Below are 23440 nucleotides of genomic sequence, written 5' to 3'. Positions count from 1 at the left end.
TTCTTTGCAGGTATTGCCTACAAAAACCAAATTACTCGGAGGTTAAGGCGACAGTGAAAGTTCTCCGAGTGCTCTCACCCACACACGCCCACGTTGGCCAATACACCTACACACTGTGCCCAATGCTGGTAGTACCCAACCTAGGGCCCTGCGTAACCTCTATTTACTGAGAGTGTGTGGGAGTGACTTACCCTTCCCAGTAAATATCAGTCCTTGGAGATTTCCTGAGTGACCAGCAAAACTCCCTTAAAATAAAAAAAACTGTTACACAAATCACGTTACGTGTACAATTAGCGTCTATGATCCCGCGATTTTACGCAAATGGCGTAATGGGTATCAAGTTGAACTAACTAAAGCACACACTAACGCGCGGTACAATCGCACGGCGTATAAGTAACTGTTACTTATCCGCTATACGACCAATGGAATCGTTTTTCAGGCTGCGAAACCTCAGCCGGAGCGTATCTGAATGGGCCTATATGGGTACTACGCAAACCCCCGGGGCTGCGCTCTCACCGCTGACCTTTCTCAGGCCACGGTTTTCAGAGCTTCGCTTGACTTAGTCAGCGGATTTCTGACTTCGCTGACCTCTTGGTCTGCTGTTATACTAATTGCTCCTTTATACCTTATACAATGTTAACGTGAGAAAGCCACTCCCACGCCACCAAGTGTCCACTCACCTGATGTGGTCTCCTACGGGATCCCGAATTCTGGGTTCACAAAACCTTTATTTGCACACTCACGCTCGTTCACTCATATACACTTTGATTTTTCTGTACAGAAAATTAACTTTCATTTAGCTGAAACAGCCTAGTCCCAGAGGTGACACAATAAGAGAAGGTTCTTTTAAACTAAATATTGGAAACTGAACAAATTTGTGCTATTGTCGCGTGGCTACCGTATCGCCTAAACTGAAACAATGCTATTGTGTGATTTGTATTTAGTGGGCGTATCTGTACGCACGTTGCGTAAAATACGCCACGTGTGTAGGCATTTGCGTTGCGTACGCAGTCCCGCACGCTGTCCGAGACACGTGTACAAAGGCCGGATACGTCCGCAGTAATACAAATATCACACTTCTATAAAGGTAAACGATATTTAACTATAATCGCTTACCAAACACCACACAGTATCTCCTGTATAAACCTTTATAACTAGGCCAGGCTGCGTGTGTGTTTTACACGTACTCCCTTAAATATTACTCTATATTTTTAACTAAATAGCAACAATTTTTTTTTCAGCACGGGTCAAAATGGATCTAATAATCAATGCTAATGGCAACAAGCGAGTAGATATGCAAAATACACAAATAAAATACAGGTGTGTGCGTGTGTTACGTGTGTTGCGTGCGCAGTTGGCACCAAACAGAAATTTACAGACTTAAAAATAGCTTTACGTTCTTACCTTTCGGATCCCACCAGCATCCCTACAAACCATGCGGAGCAGACGCTTATCTAATCAGCACCAGTGTATCCACCTGACCAAGAGAAGGCTAACAGGGGATACCTTTATATCTTCCCGCCCTTTGCTGATAGATAAAGTCTGCCTTGTCCTGCTAGGCTGCGGATATGAGGAGGACCGGACGATGCCCCCAATTGATAATGTCAAATATTATCTTAAAACATAAAGCTATACCGCTAGACTCGCTATTACACACACTACGTACCAAGTACGCTATTTGCGTACTGAGTACCGTGTTGATACGCACTTAGCGTATCAGACGCTGTGCCGTGGGCACGTACGCACACGCGGCACGTACGCACACGGATTCACGATACGGTGCTAAGTACGTTATTTGCGCACTGAGTACCGTATTGATATGCTCTTAGCGTATCAGACGCTGTGCCGTGGGTACAACGTACACGCGGCGCGGACGCACGCAGAGTGATATACAGTAAACCTTATTAATGAAACAATGTAAGGATATGCTTATACTCTAAACCTTAGCAGTCAAGTACTGTAACAATGTAATACCTTAAAACCTTAACAATGCTTATACACCTTATACCGATTAAGACGCTATGGAAGCCCTTTGCAGGAAAGTGAAAACACAACACCGGTTTGTGGTAAACCACTGGGCTCTAACACCGCAGTGGATTATTCAGAGAAAAGGGGTAAACAGATACAAGTTATACACTACAGGCTAACAAGGAAATCTAAACAGAATAATAGAGAATAATGGCTACAGAGAATATACATACGTGGGGAATCGTTCGCAAGCGCGTCCTGGACCAGTCCTCAGCTATCAGGTAGAAAGCCTTCAGAGTCTTGAGTCCGGCCAGGCAACAGTGGTTTTTTATACACAACATGCATACACAATACAATGGTCACTGTAATCTCATTGTTCATTGGACACAGGGATGTGTCCTTACATTACAGCAAAGGTCATAGGTGGATTTGAACAGGTAGGCGATGTCCTTTCCCAACTGCTCTGGTGGGAGGTATCCTCTGGATTCCCGCCGCATGTGTAATTTACAGCAAATACAGTTAATGTTCATAATCTACTTCTGTACATAACTATACGCAGGAGCAAGCGATCCTTTCCTAACTAACACCGGAATGTTACCCTTAAAATACCCTACAGCTGGATACTAGACATCACCTACAAACCTTTATCTGACCCTTCCTATCATGCAAAGACGAATCCTTCTGTCCAGGAACTGTTTAAACTAACATTACTCGCTGTCATTGTCTAGGGGAACAATATCTACAAAATGCACTATTTGGGTTAATTATGCTATATTCTAATAGCACGCTACACGCTCACAAACTCCGCCGTAATTACACATATCATGCGCACGAGTCGCCGTAGCGTCTCTTACGCAACTTGCGGATGTGTGCACGCACGGGGGACTGGGTGCATGAGCAGCGTGCCTGTGCATGAGGGGTTAGTACAAGGGATATGTATAACGATATTTTTCGACTTTGACAACGGCTCTTAGTTCCAGGATGTTGATCAGCAGGCCGGCTTCCAGACTTGACCACCTTCCTTTAAAGGTTTCCCCTTGAGTGACTGCGCCCCAGCCCCGGAGGCTCGCATCCATGGTTAGAAGGACCCAGTCCTGAATCCCGAACCTGCGGCCCTCCAGAAGGTGAGGTAGTTGCAGCCACCAGAGGAGTGAAATCCTGGCCTTTGACGACAGACAAATTATCTGGTGCATGTGTAGATGAGATCCCAACCACTTGCCCAGGAGATCCAGTTGAAAGGCTCGAGCATGGATCCTCCCGTACTGGAGAGCCTCGTAAGAGGCCACCATCTTTCCCAAAAGGCGAATGCATTGATGAACCGACACCCGGGCTGGCTTCAGGACATCCCGGACCATTGTTTGTATCAAAAAAGCCTTTTCCTGCGGAAGAAACACCCTCTGCACTTCTGTGTCAAGGATCATCCCCAGAAAAGACAACCTCCGGGTTGGTTCCAAATGAGATTTTGGAAGGTTCAGAATCCAATCGTGGACTCTGAGTAGGCGCGTCGTGAGTACAATGGACTGCAACAGCTCCTCCTTGGATGATGCTTTTATCAGTAGATCGTCTAGATATGGAATGATGTTCACCCCCTGTTTTCGGAGTAGAACCATCATCTCCGTCATCACCTTGGTGAACACCCTTGGTGCTGTAGAGAGGCCGAATGGCAGGGCCTGGAACTGGAAATGACAGTCCAGTTATGCAAAACGGAGATGAGTTTGATGCGGTAGCCAAATCGGAATGTGGAGGTACGCATCCTTGATATCCAGGGATAGCAGGAATTCTCCCTCTTCCAGACCTGATATCACCGCCCTGAGAGAAAAGGGTTCAGTGATCTTAGGTTCAGAATGGGCCTTACCGAACCATGCGGTTTTGGTACCACGAAAAGGTTTGAATAGTAACCCGTGGTTTGCGAGTGAGGTGGCACTGGCACAATGACTTGTGCCTCCACCAACTTCTGAATCGCTGCTTGTAGGACAGTCCTGTCCGCCAGCAGAGCTGGCAAGCCTGATTTTAAAAATCGGTGAGGAGGGAGATTTTGAAATTCCAACCTGTATCCCTGGGACACAATATCTATTACCCAGGGATCCAGGCCGGACGATACCCAGACGTGACTGAACTGTCCGAGCCTCGCTCCCACTGGCTCCACCTCCAGGCCGTGCAGTCCACCGTCATGCGAAGGACTTCGGTGTACTGGAAGCAGGCTTAGTTTCCTGTGAACCTGCCGCAGCAGGTTTCTTGGATTTAGCCCGACCTCCCCTAACGTAGGTATTGGACGGCTTGGCCTTTCTAGGCTTGTTAGGTCGGAAGGACTGCGATGCTGATGAAGAGAAGGATTTCTTCGGAGCAGGTGCAGCTGAGGGAAGGAACGGAGACTTTCCCGCCGTAGCCGTGGATATCCACGCATCCAAAGCTTCCCCAAAGAGACCCTGACCTGTGTAGGGTAGGAACTCCACACTTTTCCTGGATTCCGCGTCGGCTGACCACTGGCACAGCCACAGTCCCCGACGAGCTGAAACAGACATGGAAGAGATCCCCGCAGCCATGGAACCCAGGTCTTCCATGAATTCATAGATTCTAGCATAAAACTTGCTGAATCGTGAATGTTACGCAAAAACAATTCAACATCACCCTTATCCATTGTATCCAAATCCTCAAGTAAGGTGCCTGACCATTTTACTATAGCTTTTGCAATCCATGCACTAGCAAAAGTGGGACGTACTATGGCCCCTGAAGCTTTGTACATTGATTTAAGTGTATTATCAATCTTTCGATCAGCCGGCTCCTCTAAGGCGGTAGATCCCGGAACAGGCAAAACCACCTTTTTTGAGAGTCTGGACACAGATGCGTCAACAATCGGTGGGCTTTCCCATTTTTTCCTATCCTCCTCAGGGAAAGGAAACACCACCTGGACCCTTTTAAGGATCTGGAATTTTTTCCCAGGGTTTTCCCATGCTTTCTCAAATATAGCATTCAATCCCTTTGACGCAGGGAAGGTTAGCGAGGCTTTCTTATTTTCAGTGAAAAAAGCCTCCTCAACCTGCTCAGGTGTGGTATCATTAATATTCAACACATCCCTAGCCTCTATCATCAATTGCACCCCCTTTGCAAGAGAGGCAGACCCCCACAACACATCCCCATTACAGTCTGTGGTATCAGAATCAGTATCCGTGTCATCTTGCATGACATGAACAAGCGCACGTTTGTGAGGGTATATAGCGGGGTGTCCTGAGGTACCAGAATCGGTCCATACTGCCATAGAGTTCTGTAATACCTGGGTTGCGGATTAATTACTTGCAACCCTATCTAAAATCTGAGAAATCCAAGATTTGATAGAGGAAAACCACTCAGGTTACCTGGCTGGAATCTGTGCTAAACCAGTGCTATTCTGATTACATGGAATGGGATCATCCTGGGAGGACATATCCTCCGCAGCATATGACACAGTGTACCTGGACATAGCTAAAGGAAACCACAAAACACTCCACACACACACAGGGGATGGCAGAGTTTCACCCCCAAGAATGGCAAGAGAGACACAGAGATTAGAGCCAACCCACACACAGCGCTTTTAGTCAAAGGAAGATCCCTTGTCAGCGCTGACTGTGCACCTTAATAGGATACACAGTCGTATTGCAGCCTCCCCCCCCCCCCCTTCTACAACCCCCTGGTACCGTGATAGATAGCTGGAGTTGCTGTGGAGGGACCTTCCTTCTCCTGATCAGCGCTGTACAGGCAGGAAAGTGGCGTGAATGCTGCTGGGTCCGCTCTGAGGAAAAGCTCCGCCCCCAAAATGGCGCTGTCTTCCTGCTCTTCATCTGATTATACTGGCCTGAGGATTGATACTGGCTGAGATCCTGGGACCCCGACAGGCTTTGTGACCAGTGTAGGGTGTAAGCGCTGGCCCAGGGCACCCCTCACCGCGCTGCACTATGTACCGCTTAGCCATCCCGGAGAGCAGTTAATACTGCGCTCCTACCCTGCTGCCGCCATCTTCACACCGGCCCCCCGGGGTCTGTGTCTTACTCGCCACAATCTTCAGCTCTGTAAGGGGTTGGCGGCACGCTGCTGGGGTGAGCGATCCCCTGTGGCGGAGACCGATCTATCCCCTCAGGAGCTCAGTGTCCGGTCAGCGGAGATAGTGGCTCAGACCCCGCAGGGTGGACACTACTGACCCCCCCCCTTTTCTTATAGACATGCAAATTACCGGGTTGAGAATTTCGACCCTGTAATCTGCAGATCAACACGGGTATTTTGTCTGTGTGAAAGGGTCAACCGGTGTCATAATTACAGGGTCGAAGTTTTGGGAATTACAACACGGGTTGACCCTTTCACACAGAAGAAGGACTCGTGTGTTTAATGAAATTACCGGGTGGAACTGCTTTACCCGGTCATTTCATTTTCTGTCTGAAAGGGGTATAACAGTGCAGGTTTTAGTGATATTCAGGCTTCAGCACAGATGGTTAAATAAACATAAGTGAGGTACTAATTAAGTCATCTGTACTCAAGCCTGGATATCACTAAAACTTGGACTTACACAATTTTTCCACCAAAATCCCAGGTCCAACCCGGGTTTCCAGACACAGTTCCAACCGAGGTCAGACCCCATTTATACCTTTTACACTAAAATGCTGTATTGCACCTGGGATTTGTTATACTGATTCAACCTGGGTGCAAGTCGTCTGAGGTCCCTTTCAGAGTGGCTGCTAGAGCTGGTTTATTGTCAGGTCGTTATGTCACCGCACACGAAACCAATGCCAGTGCTTGGAGATGAGATCATCTTCTAGCATCAGCTCTCCCTATCCTGTAAACGGGTGCCTGGTCGCATTGACCTAGCTTACCAGTTTACACTGCACCGTCACCCGGGTCATTCCCTGGACCAACCCTGCAAGCTAGCCAGGTTGGAATCCTGGGTCACTGGACCTAGGTTAACCTTTTCCCACTGAGCAGCTCCTGGGTTGTCACAGTAATAACCTGAGTTTTTAGTGACAGATCAAAAGAGGTATCACACAGCACCTTAGACCCAAGTTATTCCAGTTGGCTCTGTTTACATTGAACCCGTATCTACCCTGCATAACACCCACAGACACTCCCATGAGGCATGCACAGCCAATCAGCAGCTTTTAAGCATAACCTTGGTCGGATAACCCGGGGGGGAAGGGGCCGGGCCTTTATGATGCGGGCCGACCATGATAGCTACCAGGGTCGGATTCCCGGGTTATTTTTCGAGGACCCTTTTACACTGACTTAACTATAACCCGGGTAGACATAGCAATAACCCAGGTTATTGCAGCAGTGGAGAAGGGGTATTAGTGTGCCTTAAGGATAAAGGCTGGGAATGCCTGCACTGTGCTACCACTCTTGCCTTACCTTGTATTACCACCCTTACCTTCTATCTCTGTTATATTACTATAATTGATGTATGTTAGTTACCTGGGATATTTTTATGTATCAGTTGTTTACACGTGTTATTAATGAAACAATTTCTCTGTAGCATTTTATCTGCCACGATTATTATAATTACTGTAGAATATACATCACATAAATCCAGTGGTGTTCCCAAACAACGGACCTCATAAAAGGTCACGGGAGGTTAGATAGCGCCTATCTGTACTGTGCACGGTTTTACTGTCAACTACAGCTACTCAGCGCAGCAGCATGACGAGTCCATGATAGCACTAGGACCCCACGGCACACGCACACTGTGGCTACGAGAACGTACAGAGAGACGTGTGGCGTCAGACGCAGGCTTTGGCGGGATATTCGTACACATCAGGTCTGACGCTGCTGAGTTGCTCCGTGTCTTTACATCCGGGTTATCCTGGTCTGGTTCGTTTTCACCGGAGCAGCCAGTGCGGGAGGTGAAGTGAGGAAACAGACACCAGCGGGGTAAATACAGGGTGCGTGGGGCGGCTTACACGCCTGGTCTGTGGGGTGATGCAGAGAGATCCCACACCCGATACGCTCCCTGAGCTGCCTAACGTGCTGTGTGTCAGAAGAGTTGCGTTAACAAGTGCTAACTGAGTCAGAGCTGGCGCAGTGTGACAGTTGTAGTGATAGTCGGTGTGTAATAAAGCAGTTACCCTAGAGAGAGAAACTTTTCTATTGCTTATGCGTACTTGATACAACATCGCTGTTGCCATACATACTGATTGATGTACGATCACACCAAACCCAGCCAAATATCATCCTAACCATCTGTTCCACGCTCTCTATGTACCCCGTCTGTGTCACCCCTGTCTGTCTGCCCCTCCCCTTTAGAATGTAAGATCTCAGGAGTAGGGCCCTCTTCCCTCATGTGCTTACCCTTTTCTTACTTTAATAATCCTCAACTGCCCCAAATCCAGCAGTCTTCTGCCACCTGATACTTATTCCAGTGTCATCTGCTGATGTAGCTATGCTTATTTACCCTGTACTTGTCCTATATTGTTGTCAACTGTAAGTTGCTGTTTTCCTGTTTGATTATTTGTTTATGTACTCTGTAATTGGGCGCTGCGGAACCCTTGTGGTGCCATATAAATAATGGATAATAATAAAAAATAAAAGTACGGAGACGGTATTCCGCCTGCATCTAGCAAGGAACATACGGGGCAGATCGATGTATTACGCCTGCAGAAGAGATAAAGCTGTGATAAATGTTAAGTGATAACGCACCAGCCAATCAGCTCCTAACTGTTCATTTATATTTTGGAGCGGATTGGCTGGCGCGTTATCACCTTTCACTTATCACTGCTCTATCACTTCTCCAGGCTTAATACATTTGCCCAGCGGGGCAGATGTCTTAAGCCTGGAGCAGGGATAGAGCAGTGATAAGTGATAACGCACCACCCATTCAGCTCCTAACTATAATTTTTCAAATCCATAATGACTGATGCGTTATCACTAGTGATGAGCGGATCCGAACCCCCCCGAACTTTACCTATTTTACACGGGTCCGAGGCAGACTCGGATCCTCCCGCCTTGCTCGGTTAACCCGAGTGCGCCCGAATGTCGTCATCCCACGGTCGGATTCTCGCGAGATTCGTATTCTATATAAGGAGCCGCGCGTCCCCACCATTTTTCACTCGTGCTTTGGAGATGATCGTGAGAGGACGTGGCTGGCGTCCTCTCAGTTTCTATGTTCAGTGGGCTGCAAATATCTGTGCTCAGTGTGCTGCAAGTGCAAATATGTACGTTCTCTGCCTGAAAAACGCTCCATATCTGACTGTGCTCAGTGTGCTGCAAGTGCAAATATCTACGTTCTCTGCCTGAAAAACGCTCCATATCTGACTGTGCTCAGTGTGCTGCAAATATCTGTGCTCAGTGTGCTAATTGCTTTATTGTAGGGACTGGGGACCAGCAGTATTATATAGTAGGAGGACAGTGCAGAGTTTTGCTGACCAGTGACCACCAGTATTATACATTCTCTGCCTGAAAAACGCTCAATATCTGTGCTGCATTGTAGTATATAGTAGGAGGACAGTGCAGAATTTTGCTGACCACCAGTATAACTAGATATATATATATATATATATATATATATATATATATATATATATATATATATATATATATATATATATATATATATATTCTCTAATGTCCTAAGTGGATGCTGGGGACTCCGTCAGGACCATGGGGAATAGCGGCTCCGCAGGAGACAGGGCACAAAAATAAAGCTTTAGGATTAGGTGGTGTGTACTGGCTCCTCCCCCTATGACCCTCCTCCAAGCCTCAGTTAGGTTTTTGTGCCCGTCCGAGCAGGGTGCAATCTAGGTGGCTCTCCTAAAGAGCTGCTTAGAAAAAGTTTTTAGGTTTTTTATTTTCAGTGAGTCCTGCTGGCAACAGGCTCACTGCATCGAGGGACTTAGGGGAGAGAATTTCAACTCACTTGCGTGCAGGATGGATTGGATTCTTAGGCTACTGGACACCATTAGCTCCAGAGGGAGTCGGAACACAGGTCTCACCCTGGGGTTCGTCCCGGAGCCGCGCCGCCGACCCCCCTTACAGATGCTGAAGATTGAAGGTCCGGAAACAGGCGGCAGAAGGCTCTTCAGTCTTCATGAAGGTAGCGCACAGCACTGCAGCTGTGCGCCATTGTTGTCACACACTTCACACCAAGCGGTCACGGAGGGTGCAGGGCGCTGCTGGGGGCGCCCTGGGCAGCAATATTTAATACCTTTATGGCAAAAGAATACATCACATATAGCCATTGAGGCTATATGTATGTATTTAACCCATGCCAGATATCTAAAACTCCGGGAGAAAAGCCCGCCGAAATAGGGGGCGGGGCTTATTCTCCTCAGCACACAGCGCCATTTTCCTGCTCAGCTCCGCTGTGAGGAAGGCTCCCAGGACTCTCCCCTGCACTGCACTACAGAAACAGGGTAAAACAGAGAGGGGGGGCATTTTTTGGCGATATTTTGATATATTTAAGCTGCTATAAGGAACAACACTTATATAAGGTTGTTCCCATATATATTATAGCGCTTGGGTGTGTGCTGGCAAACTCTCCCTCTGTCTCCCCAAAGGGCTAGTGGGGTCCTGTCTTCGATAAGAGCATTCCCTGTGTGTCTGCTGTGTGTTGGTACGTGTGTGTCGACATGTATGAGGACGATGTTGGTGTGGAGGCAGAGCAATTGCCGATAATGGTGATGTCACCCCCCAGGGAGTCGACACCGGAATGGATGGCTTTGTTTATGGAATTACGTGATAATGTCAGCACATTACAAAAATCAGTTGACGACATGAGACGGCCGGCAAACCAGTTAGTACCTGCCCAGGCGTCTCAGACACCGTCAGGGGCTGTAAAGCGCCCTTTACCTCAGTCGGTCGACACAGACCCAGACACAGACACTGAATCTAGTGTCGACGGTGATGAAACAAACGTATTTTCAAGTAGGGCCACACGTTATATGATCACGGCAATGAAGGAGGCTTTGCATATCTCTGATACTGCAAGTACCACAAAAAGGGGTATTATGTGGGGGGTGAAAAAACTACCTGTAGTTTTTCCTGAATCAGAGGAATTAAATGATGTATGTGATGAAGCGTGGGTTAACCCAGATAGAAAAGTGCTAATTTCAAAAAAGTTATTAGCATTATACCCTTTCCCGCCAGAGGTTAGGGCGCGCTGGAAAACACCCCCTAGGGTGGATAAGGCGCTCACACGCTTATCAAAACAAGTGGCGTTACCGTCTCCTGATACGGCCGCCCTCAGGGATCCAGCTGATAGGAGACTGGAAACTACCCTAAAAAGTATATACACACATACTGGTGTTATACTGCGACCAGCCATCGCCTCAGCCTGGATGTGCAGTGCTGGGGTCGTCTGGTTGGATTCCCTGACTGAAAATATTGATACCCTGGATAGGGACAGTATTTTATTGACTATAGAGCAATTAAAGGATGCTTTCCTTTATATGCGAGATGCTCACAGAGATATTTGCACTCTGGCATCGAGAGTAAATGCGATGTCCATATCTGCCAGAAGGAGTTTATGGACGCGACAGTGGTCAGGTGATGCGGATTCCAAACGACATATGGAAGTATTGCCGTATAAAGGGGAGGAATTATTTGGCGTCGGTCTATCGGATCTGGTGGCCACGGCAACTGCCGGAAAATCCACCTTTTTACCTCAGACCCCCTCCCAACAGAAAAAGACACCGTCTTTTCAGCCGCAGTCCTTTCGGTCCTATAAGAACAAGCGGACAAAAGGACAGTCATATCTGCCTCGGGGCAGAGGAAGGGGTAAGAGAGGGCAGCAAGCAGCCCCTGCCCAGGAACAGAAGCCCTCTCAGGGTTCTGCAAAGCCCTCAGCATGACGCTGGGGCCTTACAAGCGGACTCGGGAGCGGTGGGGGGTCGACTCAAGAATTTCAGCGCACAGTGGGCTTGCTCACAGGTGGACCCCTGGATCCTGCAGGTAGTATCTCAGGGTTACAGGTTGGAATTCGAGAAGTCTCCCCCTCGCAGGTTCCTAAAGTCTGCTTTGCCAACGTCTCCCTCAGACAGGGCGACGGTATTGGAAGCCATTCACAAGCTGTTTTCTCAGCAGGTGATAGTCAAGGTACCCCTCCTACAACAGGGAAAGGGGTATTACTCCACGCTATTTGTGGTACCGAAGCCGGACGGCTCGGTGAGACCTATTCTAAATCTGAAATCTTTGAACCTGTACATACAAAAATTCAAGTTCAAGATGGAGTCACTCAGAGCAGTGATAGCGAATCTGGAAGAAGGGGACTTTATGGTGTCCCTGGACATAAAGGATGCTTACCTGCATGTCCCAATTTGCCCTTCACATCAAGGGTACCTCAGGTTCGTGGTGCAAAACTGTCATTATCCGTTTCAGACGCTGCCGTTTGGATTGTCCACGGCACCTCGGGTCTTTACCAAGGTAATGGCCGAAATGATGATTCTTCTGCGAAGAAGAGGCGTATTAATTATCCCTTACTTGGACGATCTCCTGATAAGGGCAAGGTCCAGAGAACAGCTGGAGGACGGAGTAGCACTAACCCGACTAGTGCTGCAACAACACGGGTGGATTCTGAATTTTCCAAAATCTCAGTTGACCCCGACGACACGTCTGCTGTTCCTGGGAATGATTCTGGACACGGTTCAGAAAAAGGTGTTTCTTCCGGAGGAGAAAGCCAGGGAGTTATCCGAACTTGTCAGGAACCTCCTAAAACCAGGGAAAGTGTCTGTGCATCAATGCACAAGAGTCCTGGGAAAGATGGTGGCTTCTTACGAAGCGATTCCATTCGGCAGATTCCACGCACGAACTTTTCAGTGGGATCTGCTGGACAAATGGTCCGGATCACATCTGCAGATGCATCAGCGGATAACCTTATCGCCACGGACAAGGGTGTCTCTTCTGTGGTGGTTGCAGAGTGCTCATCTGTTAGAGGGCCGCAGATTCGGCATACAGGACTGGGTCCTGGTGACCACGGATGCCAGTCTGAGAGGCTGGGGAGCGGTCACACAGGGAAGAAACTTCCAGGGAGTATGGTCAAGCCTGGAGATGTCTCTTCACATAAATATACTGGAGCTAAGAGCGATTTACAATGCTCTAAGTCTGGCAAAACCCCTGCTTCAGGGTCAGCCGGTGTTGATCCAGTCGGACAACATCACGGCAGTCGCCCACGTAAACAGACAGGGCGGCACAAGAAGCAGGACAGCAATGGCAGAAGCTGCAAGGATTCTTCGCTGGGCGGAAGATCATGTGATAGCACTGTCAGCAGTATTCATTCCGGGAGTGGACAACTGGGAAGCAGACTTCCTCAGCAGACACAATCTACACCCGGGAGAGTGGGGACTTCATCCAGAAGTCTTCCACATGATTGTGAACCGTTGGGAAAAACCAATGATGGATATGATGGCGTCCCGCCTCAACAAAAAACTGGACAGGTATTGCGCCAGGTCAAGAGACCCTCAGGCAATAGCTGTGGACGCTCTGGTAACACCGTGGGTGTTCCAGTCAGTGTATGTGTTCCCTCCTCTGCCTCTCATACCAAAAGTACTGAGAATTATACGGCAAAAGGGAGTAAGAACGATACTAGTGGCTCCGGATTGGCCAAGAAGAACTTGGTACCCGGAACTTCAAGAGATGCTCACGGAAGATCCGTGGCCTCTACCTCTAAGACGGGACCTGCTTCAGCAGGGACCGTGTCTATTCCAAGACTTACCGCGGCTGCGTTTGACGGCATGGCGGTTGAACGCCGAATTCTAAGGGAAAAAGGCATTCCGGAAGAGGTCATTCCTACACTGGTAAAAGCCAGGAAGGAGGTGACTGCACAACATTATCACCGCATTTGGAGAAAATATGTTGCGTGGTGTGAGGCCAGGAAGGCCCCCACGGAGGAATTTCAACTGGGTCGATTCCTACATTTCCTGCAAACAGGATTGTCTATGGGCCTCAAATTGGGGTCCATTAAGGTTCAAATTTCGGCCCTGTCGATTTTCTTCCAGAAAGAATTGGCTTCAGTTCCTGAAGTCCAGACTTTTGTAAAAGGAGTACTACATATACAGCCCCCGGTTGTGCCCCCAGTGGCACCGTGGGATCTTAATGTAGTCTTGGATTTTCTCAAATCCCATTGGTTTGAGCCGCTCAAATCGGTGGAGTTGAAGTATCTTACATGGAAAGTAACCATGCTACTGGCCCTGGCTTCAGCCAGGAGAGTATCAGAATTGGCGGCTTTATCATATAAGAGCCCATATCTGATTTTCCATACGGACAGGGCAGAACTGCGGACGCGTCCTCATTTTCTGCCTAAGGTGGTGTCAGCGTTTCACCTGAACCAGCCTATTGTGGTGCCTGCGGCTACTAACGATTTGGAGGATTCCAAGTTGTTGGACGTGGTCCGGGCATTGAAAATATATATTTCAAGAACGGCGGGAGTCAGAAAGTCTGACTCACTGTTTATATTGTATGCACCCAACAAGATGGGTGCTCCTGCTTCTAAGCAGACGATTGCTCGTTGGATTTGTAGCACAATTCAACTTGCACATTCTGTGGCAGGCTTGCCACAACCTAAATCTGTCAAGGCCCATTCCACAAGGAAAGTGGGCTCATCCTGGGCGGCTGCCCGGGGGGTCTCGGCATTACAACTCTGCCGAGCTGCTACTTGGTCAGGGGCAAACACGTTTGCAAAATTCTACAAATTTGATACCCTGGCTGAGGAGGACCTTGAGTTCTCTCATTCGGTGCTGCAGAGTCATCCGCACTCTCCCACCCGTTTGGGAGCTTTGGTATAATCCCCATGGTCCTGACGGAGTCCCCAGCATCCACTTAGGACGTTAGAGAAAATAAGAATTTACTTACCGATAATTCTATTTCTCGTAGTCCGTAGTGGATGCTGGGCGCCCATCCCAAGTGCGGATTGTCTGCAATACTTGTACATAGTTATTGTTACAAACAAATTCGGGTTGTTATTGTTGTAAGCCGTCTGTTCAGAGGCTCCTACGTTTGTCATACTGTTTAACTGGGTTCAGATCACAAGTTATACGGTGTGATTGGTGTGGCTGGTATGAGTCTTACCCGGGATTCAATATCCTTCCTTATTGTGTACGCTCGTCCGGGCACAGTATCCTAACTGAGGCTTGGAGGAGGGTCATAGGGGGAGGAGCCAGTACACACCACCTAATCCTAAAGCTTTATTTTTGTGCCCTGTCTCCTGCGGAGCCGCTATTCCCCATGGTCCTGACGGAGTCCCCAGCATCCACTACGGATTACGAGAAATAGAATTATCGGTAAGTAAATTCTTATTATATATATATATATATATATATATATATATATATATATATATATATATATATATATATATATATATATATATATATATAGCAGTACGGTACAGTAGTCCACTGCTCTACCTACCTCTGTGTCGTCAAGTATACTATCCATCCATACCTGTGGTGCATTTCAGTTTTGCACAGTTTGCTGTCCACCAGTATATAATATATAGCAGTAGGGTACAGTAGTCCACTGCTCTACCTACCTGTGTCATCAAGTATACTATCCATCCATACCTGTGGTGCATTTCAGTTGTGCGCAGTATATATAGTAGTAGGCCATTGCTATTGATATATTACTGGCATATAATTCCACACATTAAAAAATGGAGAACAAAAATGTGGAGGGTAAAATAGGGAAAGATCAAGATCCACTTCCACCTCGTGCTGAAGCTGCTGCCACTAGTCATGGCCGAGACGATGAAATGCCATCAACGTCGTATGCCAAGGCCGATGCCCAAAGTCATAGTAGAGAGCATGTAAAATCCCAAAAAATAAAGCTCAGTAAAATGACCCAAAAATCAAAATCAAAATCGTCTGAGGAGAAGCGTAAACTTACCAATGTGCCATTTACGACACGGAGTGGCAAAGAACGGCTGAGGGCCTGGCCTATGATCAAGGCTAGTGCTTCAGCTTCACATGAGGATGGAAGCACTCATCCTCCTGCTAGAAAACTTAAGAGTTAAGCTGGCAAAAGCACAGCAAAGAACTGTGCGTTCTTCTAAATCACAAATCCCCAAGGAGAGTCCAATTGTGTCGGTTGCGATGCCTGCACCTCTCTTTTTTTTTTTTTTTTTTTTTTTCATTTTTCTTTGCATCATGTGCTGTTTGGGGACTATTTTTGGAAATGCCATCCTGTCTGACACTGCAGTGCCACTCCTAGATGGGCCAGGTGTTTGTGTCGGCCACTTGGGTCGCTTAGCTTAGTCACACAGCTACCTCATTGCGCCTCTTTTTTTCTTTGCATCATGTGCTGTTTGGGGACTATTTTTTAAATCTGCCATCCTGTCTGACACTGCAGTGCCACTCCTAGATGGGATAGGTGTTTGTGTCGGCCCCTTGGGTCGCTTAGCTTAGTCATCCAGCGACCTTGGTGCAAATTTTAGGACAAAATAATATTGTGAGGTGTTCAGAATAGACTGGAAATGAGTGGAAATTATGGTTATTGAGGTTAATAATACTATGGGATCAAAATGACCCCCACATTCTATGATTTAAGCTGTTTTTGAGGGTTTTTTGTAAAAACACACCCGAATCCAACACACACCCGAATCCGACAAAAAAATTTCAGGGAGGTTTTGCCAAAACGCGTCCGAATCTAAAACACGGCCGCGGAACCGAATCCAAAACACAAAACCCGAATAATTTCCGGTGCACATCACTAGTTATCACCTTCCACTTATCACTGGTTTATCACTTATTTATCCCTTTCCAGGTTAATACATCTCTGCCCCAATGGTCTCAGATTTGCAGCTTAATGTTTTGTAAATATTGGTAGCATTACCTGCTGGCAGTGCTGTAACTAGGGGGGTGTGAGCGGTGCTAGTGAGCATCTGGCTAGCAGAGCTCCTGAAATGGTACGTCTTGCCCCCTGGCGTTGCAAGTTTTCCCTCTCATCCCATACACCTCGCTGCAAGGGAAACCTTTCGTTGTATGCACACTCCTTTATTTGGCCAATATGTGCGCAGCCAGGCTGCGTGATCTGGTAATCTCAGCCTGCGCCGCAGAAGAGACCAGTTATAACCCTTTCACACTGCAGCTTTAACCCGGTAAATTGCCGATTTTTCAACCTTCCTAAACGGTTCTAGCTGCAATGTGAAAGGGCCACCTTGAATTTACCGTTTTCAAAATACTGGTATTTTGAAACTGTTAAAAAGCAGGGTCCTACCCGGTTCAGAACAATTTCACTGTGCAGTGTGAAAGGCTCAGAAACGGTATTTCCAAGCCACAGAAGGTGATAGGCTGTCTCCATGTGTGATGCCACCAGGCAGAAGCAGGAAGCTGGAGGAAAAACACATCAGACACATGAGAGTGGGTTTAGAAGCGTTTTCTTACTGCAAATATATTATACAATGGCAACTTGGAGTGATGAAGAGGTGAGGGAGCTGCTAAGAATCAGAGGGGATGAGGAAATCTGCAGACAAATAACTGGGACAGTCAAGGATGCACTGATATATAAAAACATGGTTAAAATGCTTAAAGCTGCTGGGTTCCATCGTACGACTATCCAAATTATTAATAATTATTAATAATGTGTGGGCCAGAAAAGTCAATTTATAATGACAACCACTGTTTTCTATGGGTGAAACGGGTTCAGTGTGAAAGCTACCAAAACGGTAATGAAATGGTAATATACTGGTTACAACATGCGATGTGAAGGGGGTTTAACTGCTCAGACCCGTTTTAAGAACCGTTTCAAAAGCAGGTTTTGCGATGTGAAAGCAGCATTACAGTTCCAAAAGCAATCTGTTTTCCTCTGACCTGTTAAAAATTTCTGCAATATGCTGATATCATGCACATTTTGTAGTGTGTGTATTAGTGTCCGATCATTTGTCTGACATTTCTGCTGATAGTTCTTTAAAAAAGTAATTGTACGGATTGGAAAGTTAAATCACTGGCGAGTACATTTGCAATCTAAAAATTGTTTAATCACTCTAAACATATCAGATTGTGATTAATATTCTTCAAGTATGTACCCAGCATTACTCTGAATAAGCAGGTACAGGGAATTGATCAACTGTGTATATGTAGTAGACACTGTCAAGTTGTGTTATTAACATTTCTATTTAGTGTTTCTTTTGAGGTCCGTGATTAAAGGGTCTATTTACTAAGCCTTGGATGGAGGTAAAGTACCAACCAGCTCCTAACTGTCACTTTTCAAACCCAGCCTGTGACATGGCAGTTAGGAGCTGATTGGCTGGTACTTTACCTCTGTTTACTTTATCTCCATACAAAGCTTAGTAAATAGACCCCCTAAGTAGTTTAATGCTGGGTACTCCAGATGCTATATCATCCAGACCAGGGGTAGCCAACTCCAGTCCTTGAGAGCTACCAACATTTCACGTTTTCCAGGTCTCTCAGAGAGGTCTATTCATAAAGCAGTGAAAAGAGTGGAGCAGTTGCCCATGGCAACCAATCTGTATTGAGGTTACATTTATAAAGTGCATTTCATAAAATTATACGTAGCAGCTGATTGGTTGCCATGGGCAACTTCTCCACACTTCACTGCTTCATGACTAGACCCCTTAATCAAAAGTGAAGTCATTAGCTCCACCTGTGGATCTTTTAAAATGTGTCAGTGTGCAGTGAATACACCTGTGAGCCAGCTAGGTGGTATGGACAACGTGAACTGTTGGCTACCCCTGATCCAGACCATCTGTAAGTGTACTGCCAATCATTTTCTACTATACTTTTAACTGACATAGCGCCTCTTAGGGATGGCCATTGCTGGGTTATCCATGGATGGTCACCATCTGTGTTACCATTGTTGGTTAACCTCGATGGTCACCCCAGCATTAGTGGTAAAAGAGCTGCGGGACAATCAAAGCCTGTGTGGTGGCGCTTCATGGGTGTTTGGGGCAGAGCTAAGCTCAGTGTCCCTACACTTGGAGAGAGAAAAATAAAAAATTTGGTAGCTCTGTACCATCGATGACTGGAAACCATCTGGTTCTCCCCATCAATGGTAAATGTATTCAACATTGGTTATAGACCGTCCATTTCAAAACATCGATGGTCATCCCTAGTGCATCCTCCATGCTGCACAGTAGATGTGATATAACGCACATATATGTTGGACACATATTGGGCCTGATTCAGACCTGATCGCTGCTGTGCGTTTTCAGACAGCAGGCTATCGGCTATTAACTGCGCATGCACCGCGGCAAACAGGCTGACGCGCAAGACAAGAAGAGGCTGTTTGTGGGTGGTAACTGACCATTTTCTGGGAGTGTCAGGGAAAACGCATGCGTTCCCAAGCTGTTTCAGGGATGGTGTCTGACGTCTGCTTCAGCCCCGATCAGCCCGTTCTGATCGCACTATAGGAGTAAGTCCTGGGCTGCGCACACACTGGTAAAAACCATCCACTGGTGAGTGAGGTGCGAACAGATTTGCAGCTGTCTGCTGACTGAGTGATTTTTAGCTGCTCAGCGTACACTTGCGTTCGCACACTCGCACGGTGATTATACACTCCCCTTGGACAGCAACTATCTGATCGCACGACTACAATTTAGCAGCCTAGCGGTCAGGTCTGAATCGCCCCCACTTTGTGTCGGGAGGACCAAATGGCTGAACGATATGTTGGAAAATAATTTTTGGTGTGCATCATTTCCTAAATCGTAAAATTTGTTCGTTGCTCCTCACATCTTTAATAAGAAATTTGCCAGCTGGCTTTTACAAATGTTATCTAATGTTTATAACATGTTTTGGAATGGAACTTATTAGCGCCATGTCCACATACTCGAGTGTGTCATTGTCTCGTGGGTGCGTCCTCTTCCATTTACTCGTGTCCCACTGTGAGTGATTGCAATTGGCCTAAAAGGGAACTGTTTTGTTTTCTCTTGTACATGTAAATGAAGAGTTCTTTTTTTAGACTGATCTCCATCTATGCAGGGGTTTTTTTTTATTACAAAAGGCAGTAATTATGGCATCTATTCAGGGCTTCTGTTTATTTGCTTTTATCAGTCTGGTCATGCAGTGAATTCTCTGCTACAGTAAAATTAAGTGACACGACCGATCTTCATACTGTAATTTTTAGATTTTCTTAACTGTTTTTTTTTGTTTTAGGGTTCTTTGTGCAAAATGGCTATGCAAGCGCAATATGAAGCATCAACAGAAGAAGAATCTTTTGGGCCTCAAGCAATATCCCGGCTTGAGGTAAAATGAACCCCAACTAAAAGATAATTTTTCCATAACATATTTTGCATTGTGATTTTTTTTTTTTCCATGCATGCTAAAATGTAACATTCAAGCAGAGTAAAAAAGTGTTTTTCCATGTAGCCTTCCCTGTGCATGTAGCCCTGGAACGTAGCAGGTCTTTGCCACTGTATCTGTCTGTTATTACAGTGTTCTATTATTGCTTCCTTATTCTAAATTGTAAAGCAGACCAGAATAATCTACATTCTTGCTGCAGTCACGCTAAACAGCCCTTGAAGTCGCACCATGCCATGGTGGGACTCTATAGCACTGAGCGTCTTATTTGTGGTGCCCCCCCATCCCCCCCTAAAAAAAGAATAGGATGCACAAGCAGCTTCTGTTGATGAGAATGATATGCAGTATGCCTATATACCGTGTGTGACTGCAGTTGTATACAAAATGCTATGCTGCAGTGTTTTCACGGAAACACTGTAACGTGGCATTTCGGATGTCGATAGAGCCACACTTACACACAGAATATAGGCATACTGCATATCACTTTAATCAACAGAAGTTGCTTGTGCATCCTGTTACAATAGTTTTCGTGGATAAAAAAACGCATAAGATGCACAGTGCTACAGAGTCACACGGCACTCACTCGTTGTGTGTAATGCTACTTGTAGCACACTGAGCAAGATGTAAGAGGACACATCTGTATATATGTATGGCTGGCACAGCATAGCTACATACCCTGAAACTTCTGTGTCACTAAAGTAAGAATGTGTGAGGTTGTACTACACATACATTTATAATAATAATAATAATAATAATATTAATAATAATATTATTATTATTATTATTATTATTATTATTAATCAAGACTGCTGCTACCAATTAGAGGATTTCATACAAACAACCCTGATATAGTGCCACCAAGCCGACAAACATTTGTGCCATCATTGGCATGAGTGGCACAAATGATAAACAATTGAAATATTCCTTATTTGCGTTTTTAACCACAAGTTCAAAAAGTGGAAGAAATTTTATTTTCTTCATTCTTCAGCAGCAAGGATGGGCGACACTGGTCCATGGGATTGCAGGTTGGGCTAAAATTTGGCCCTTAAGTTACTGTAACTTTAAATTCTTGACTTATTCAGGAGGTGTCATCAGCTGGTCGATGTGCAGGAGGTAGGGGGAGGCGCTGTACTGCCGGCAGGGATTCCCCCACAAAGCCAACTCCAGTGTAACTATTGCGTGGTTTTTCACTTGTGCCCAGTCTGATATTAAATTACTGTGCGACAGGCGCAGTTTGTCAGGTGAGGTCTAGTGTCACGCAGTCATCTGGTGGCGCTGCATCTGCCCCTGCGGAGCCAGCGTGGGCTCAGGGTTGGTTTGTCTCTGACTTGGTGCACTTCAGCGAGAGGGTCAGGTTAGGGCTGCTGCTTTGACAAGAAAAGAACAGCAGTGCCCGTGGGAGTAAATGGCGCAGCTGATATGAATATATAAATGAATTATTTAATAAGACATGTTAACATCACCAATAGAAACATGGTTAAAAACATAGTAAATTATCTGATTATAAAATAATCTAAATGAAATAAGCTTATTCACTGGATAACCGCAGTAGTAAATCAGCTATTAAAGACAATAAACAGGTACCAATCTACAAAGTCTTAAGGCCCGTACACACTGGTCGATATATCGGTCGTTCTCTTGAACGGCCGATATATTGCGGGACCGTCGGCCAGTGTGTACGGCCGATACGTCTGTTAACTCTGTCGTTCAGACGTATCGCGTCGGGCGCGCAGCACAGCCGACGGCCAATATATCTACCGATATATTGGCGCGTCGCTGTGTGTATAAGTTCACATGCTGCGGCGGCCGGCGGTGATTGACAGCTGAACTGGGCGGGCGTGTGATCAATTGATCTGCAGATATATCTATCAGTGTGTACCCACCATTAGAATGTAGTAATCACCTGGTGTGCAGTTGATAACCTCAGTATAGAGACAAACTGGATACGATGTTTCGTGTACAGCTGCTACATGAAACATTGTATCCAGATTTGTCTCTATTCTGAGGCTATCAACTGCACACCAGCTGATTACTACAGCTCTAATGGTACCCATACACTTGTGCGATTACATTCGACTAAGTATCTGTTTTCCCTTGAAGCTCACCTTGAAACAAATCGCATCAAAAGTGCATTTTTTGTGCATTCATTTATCGCATGCCCCCTAAGACCGAAAATCGGGTGGTATCGGATGATCAAATGCTAACCGAAAGCACATCAGATTTATCAGCAAGATTTCTAAAAAAAAATTAAATAGTGGGCTGGCCTATCTAGGGGATATATAAACAAGCAGCCATAAGTCTGTGCACTTCTGTCTGCTCTCTGACTAGAGAAGTTTGGTTAATACCTGCTGCTTGTTCCACATTGCTAGCTACTGTGCACTGCATTGTTCTGCTTGCATTACAAAGTGTTTCTATTTCTATACTGCTGTGTGTGTGTGTGTGTAGAGATGGATTCTGCTAGTTATCAGGCTCTCATGTGCTACTCTGTGCTGAAGGTGAGGGCAGACAAGGAGAGGGCCCAGGAAAGGCGGAGGGAGAGATCTTGCTGGTCCAAAGAGTGGCTGCTTAAGCGGCCTACTCGCTTCTACATGCCCCTCCTGGATGAGATCAGGGAGAACAACCCGGATGACTTGTACAGAAGCGGTATACCAAATGGCTGGTTTCTATCCCTGCTGAGGAGAGGCTCGTGGCTAACCTTGCTACTAGAGAGGCTCGGTTCCTTGCTACTAGACAGTCGTTTGAGGAGCTAAAGTATGGGACCCATAGCTCTGCGCAGGCTTTGGGACACATCATACCTGAAACCTGCAAGGCCATCATCAAAGTGCTTCAGTATAAGTACTGCAAGGTAAGAAAATTACACCATACATTGCTTGTCATGTAACTAAATGTTTTATTTTTCAAACTGAAATTACGTCGAAAAAATTTGCTTTTATTTCAAGACATAATTGTATATGTGGCCAACAGGGCTAAACGTCAGCAAACAGTATAAAGTTTTCATGATGCAGCACATCTGCATCATTACATTTATGACATAACAAAAATGCTATATAACGCAACAAATGTGGTGCATTTTGATCCTACACCATTGAGTGGCACCGCAGCCAGGGACAAAATGCACACATGCAACTTGGGGTAGGAAGATGGGTCCCTGGTTCCATCAACCTGCACCAAGTTGCATGTGTGCATTGTGCCCCTGGCTGCGGTGCCACTCAATGCCGTAGTATCACAATGCGCCACATCTGTTGCTATATATATATAGCAAGGGCAGCATTTACAGC

At 46.2% G+C, this 23440-nt stretch overlaps 1 protein-coding gene across 3 annotated transcripts in view; it reads left to right on the top strand.

Annotated features, from left to right (window-relative positions):
- Window positions 1–7604: 7604 nt before the first annotated feature.
- RAD51 (RAD51 recombinase) overlaps window positions 7605–23440 on the top strand; it is a 262769-nt gene continuing 246933 nt past the window's right edge. The window contains exons 1-2 of one of the 3 annotated variants that reach the window (XM_063947784.1): window positions 7605–7741; window positions 20019–20108. In XM_063947784.1, coding sequence (XP_063803854.1) covers window positions 20034–20108 — 75 coding nt within the window. In that variant the 5' untranslated portion in view covers window positions 7605–7741; window positions 20019–20033. Of the gene's footprint in view, window positions 7866–20018; window positions 20109–23440 lie in introns of all 3 variants that reach the window. The other 2 variants (XM_063947782.1, XM_063947783.1) reach the window with 2 other exon arrangements.

The sequence above is a fragment of the Pseudophryne corroboree genome, chromosome 12, assembly GCF_028390025.1.
Source record: "Pseudophryne corroboree isolate aPseCor3 chromosome 12, aPseCor3.hap2, whole genome shotgun sequence".
NCBI lineage: Eukaryota > Metazoa > Chordata > Amphibia > Anura > Myobatrachidae > Pseudophryne > Pseudophryne corroboree.
Note: the sequence above shows the minus strand (reverse complement) of the source record. Positions and strands in the feature narration are given on the sequence as shown.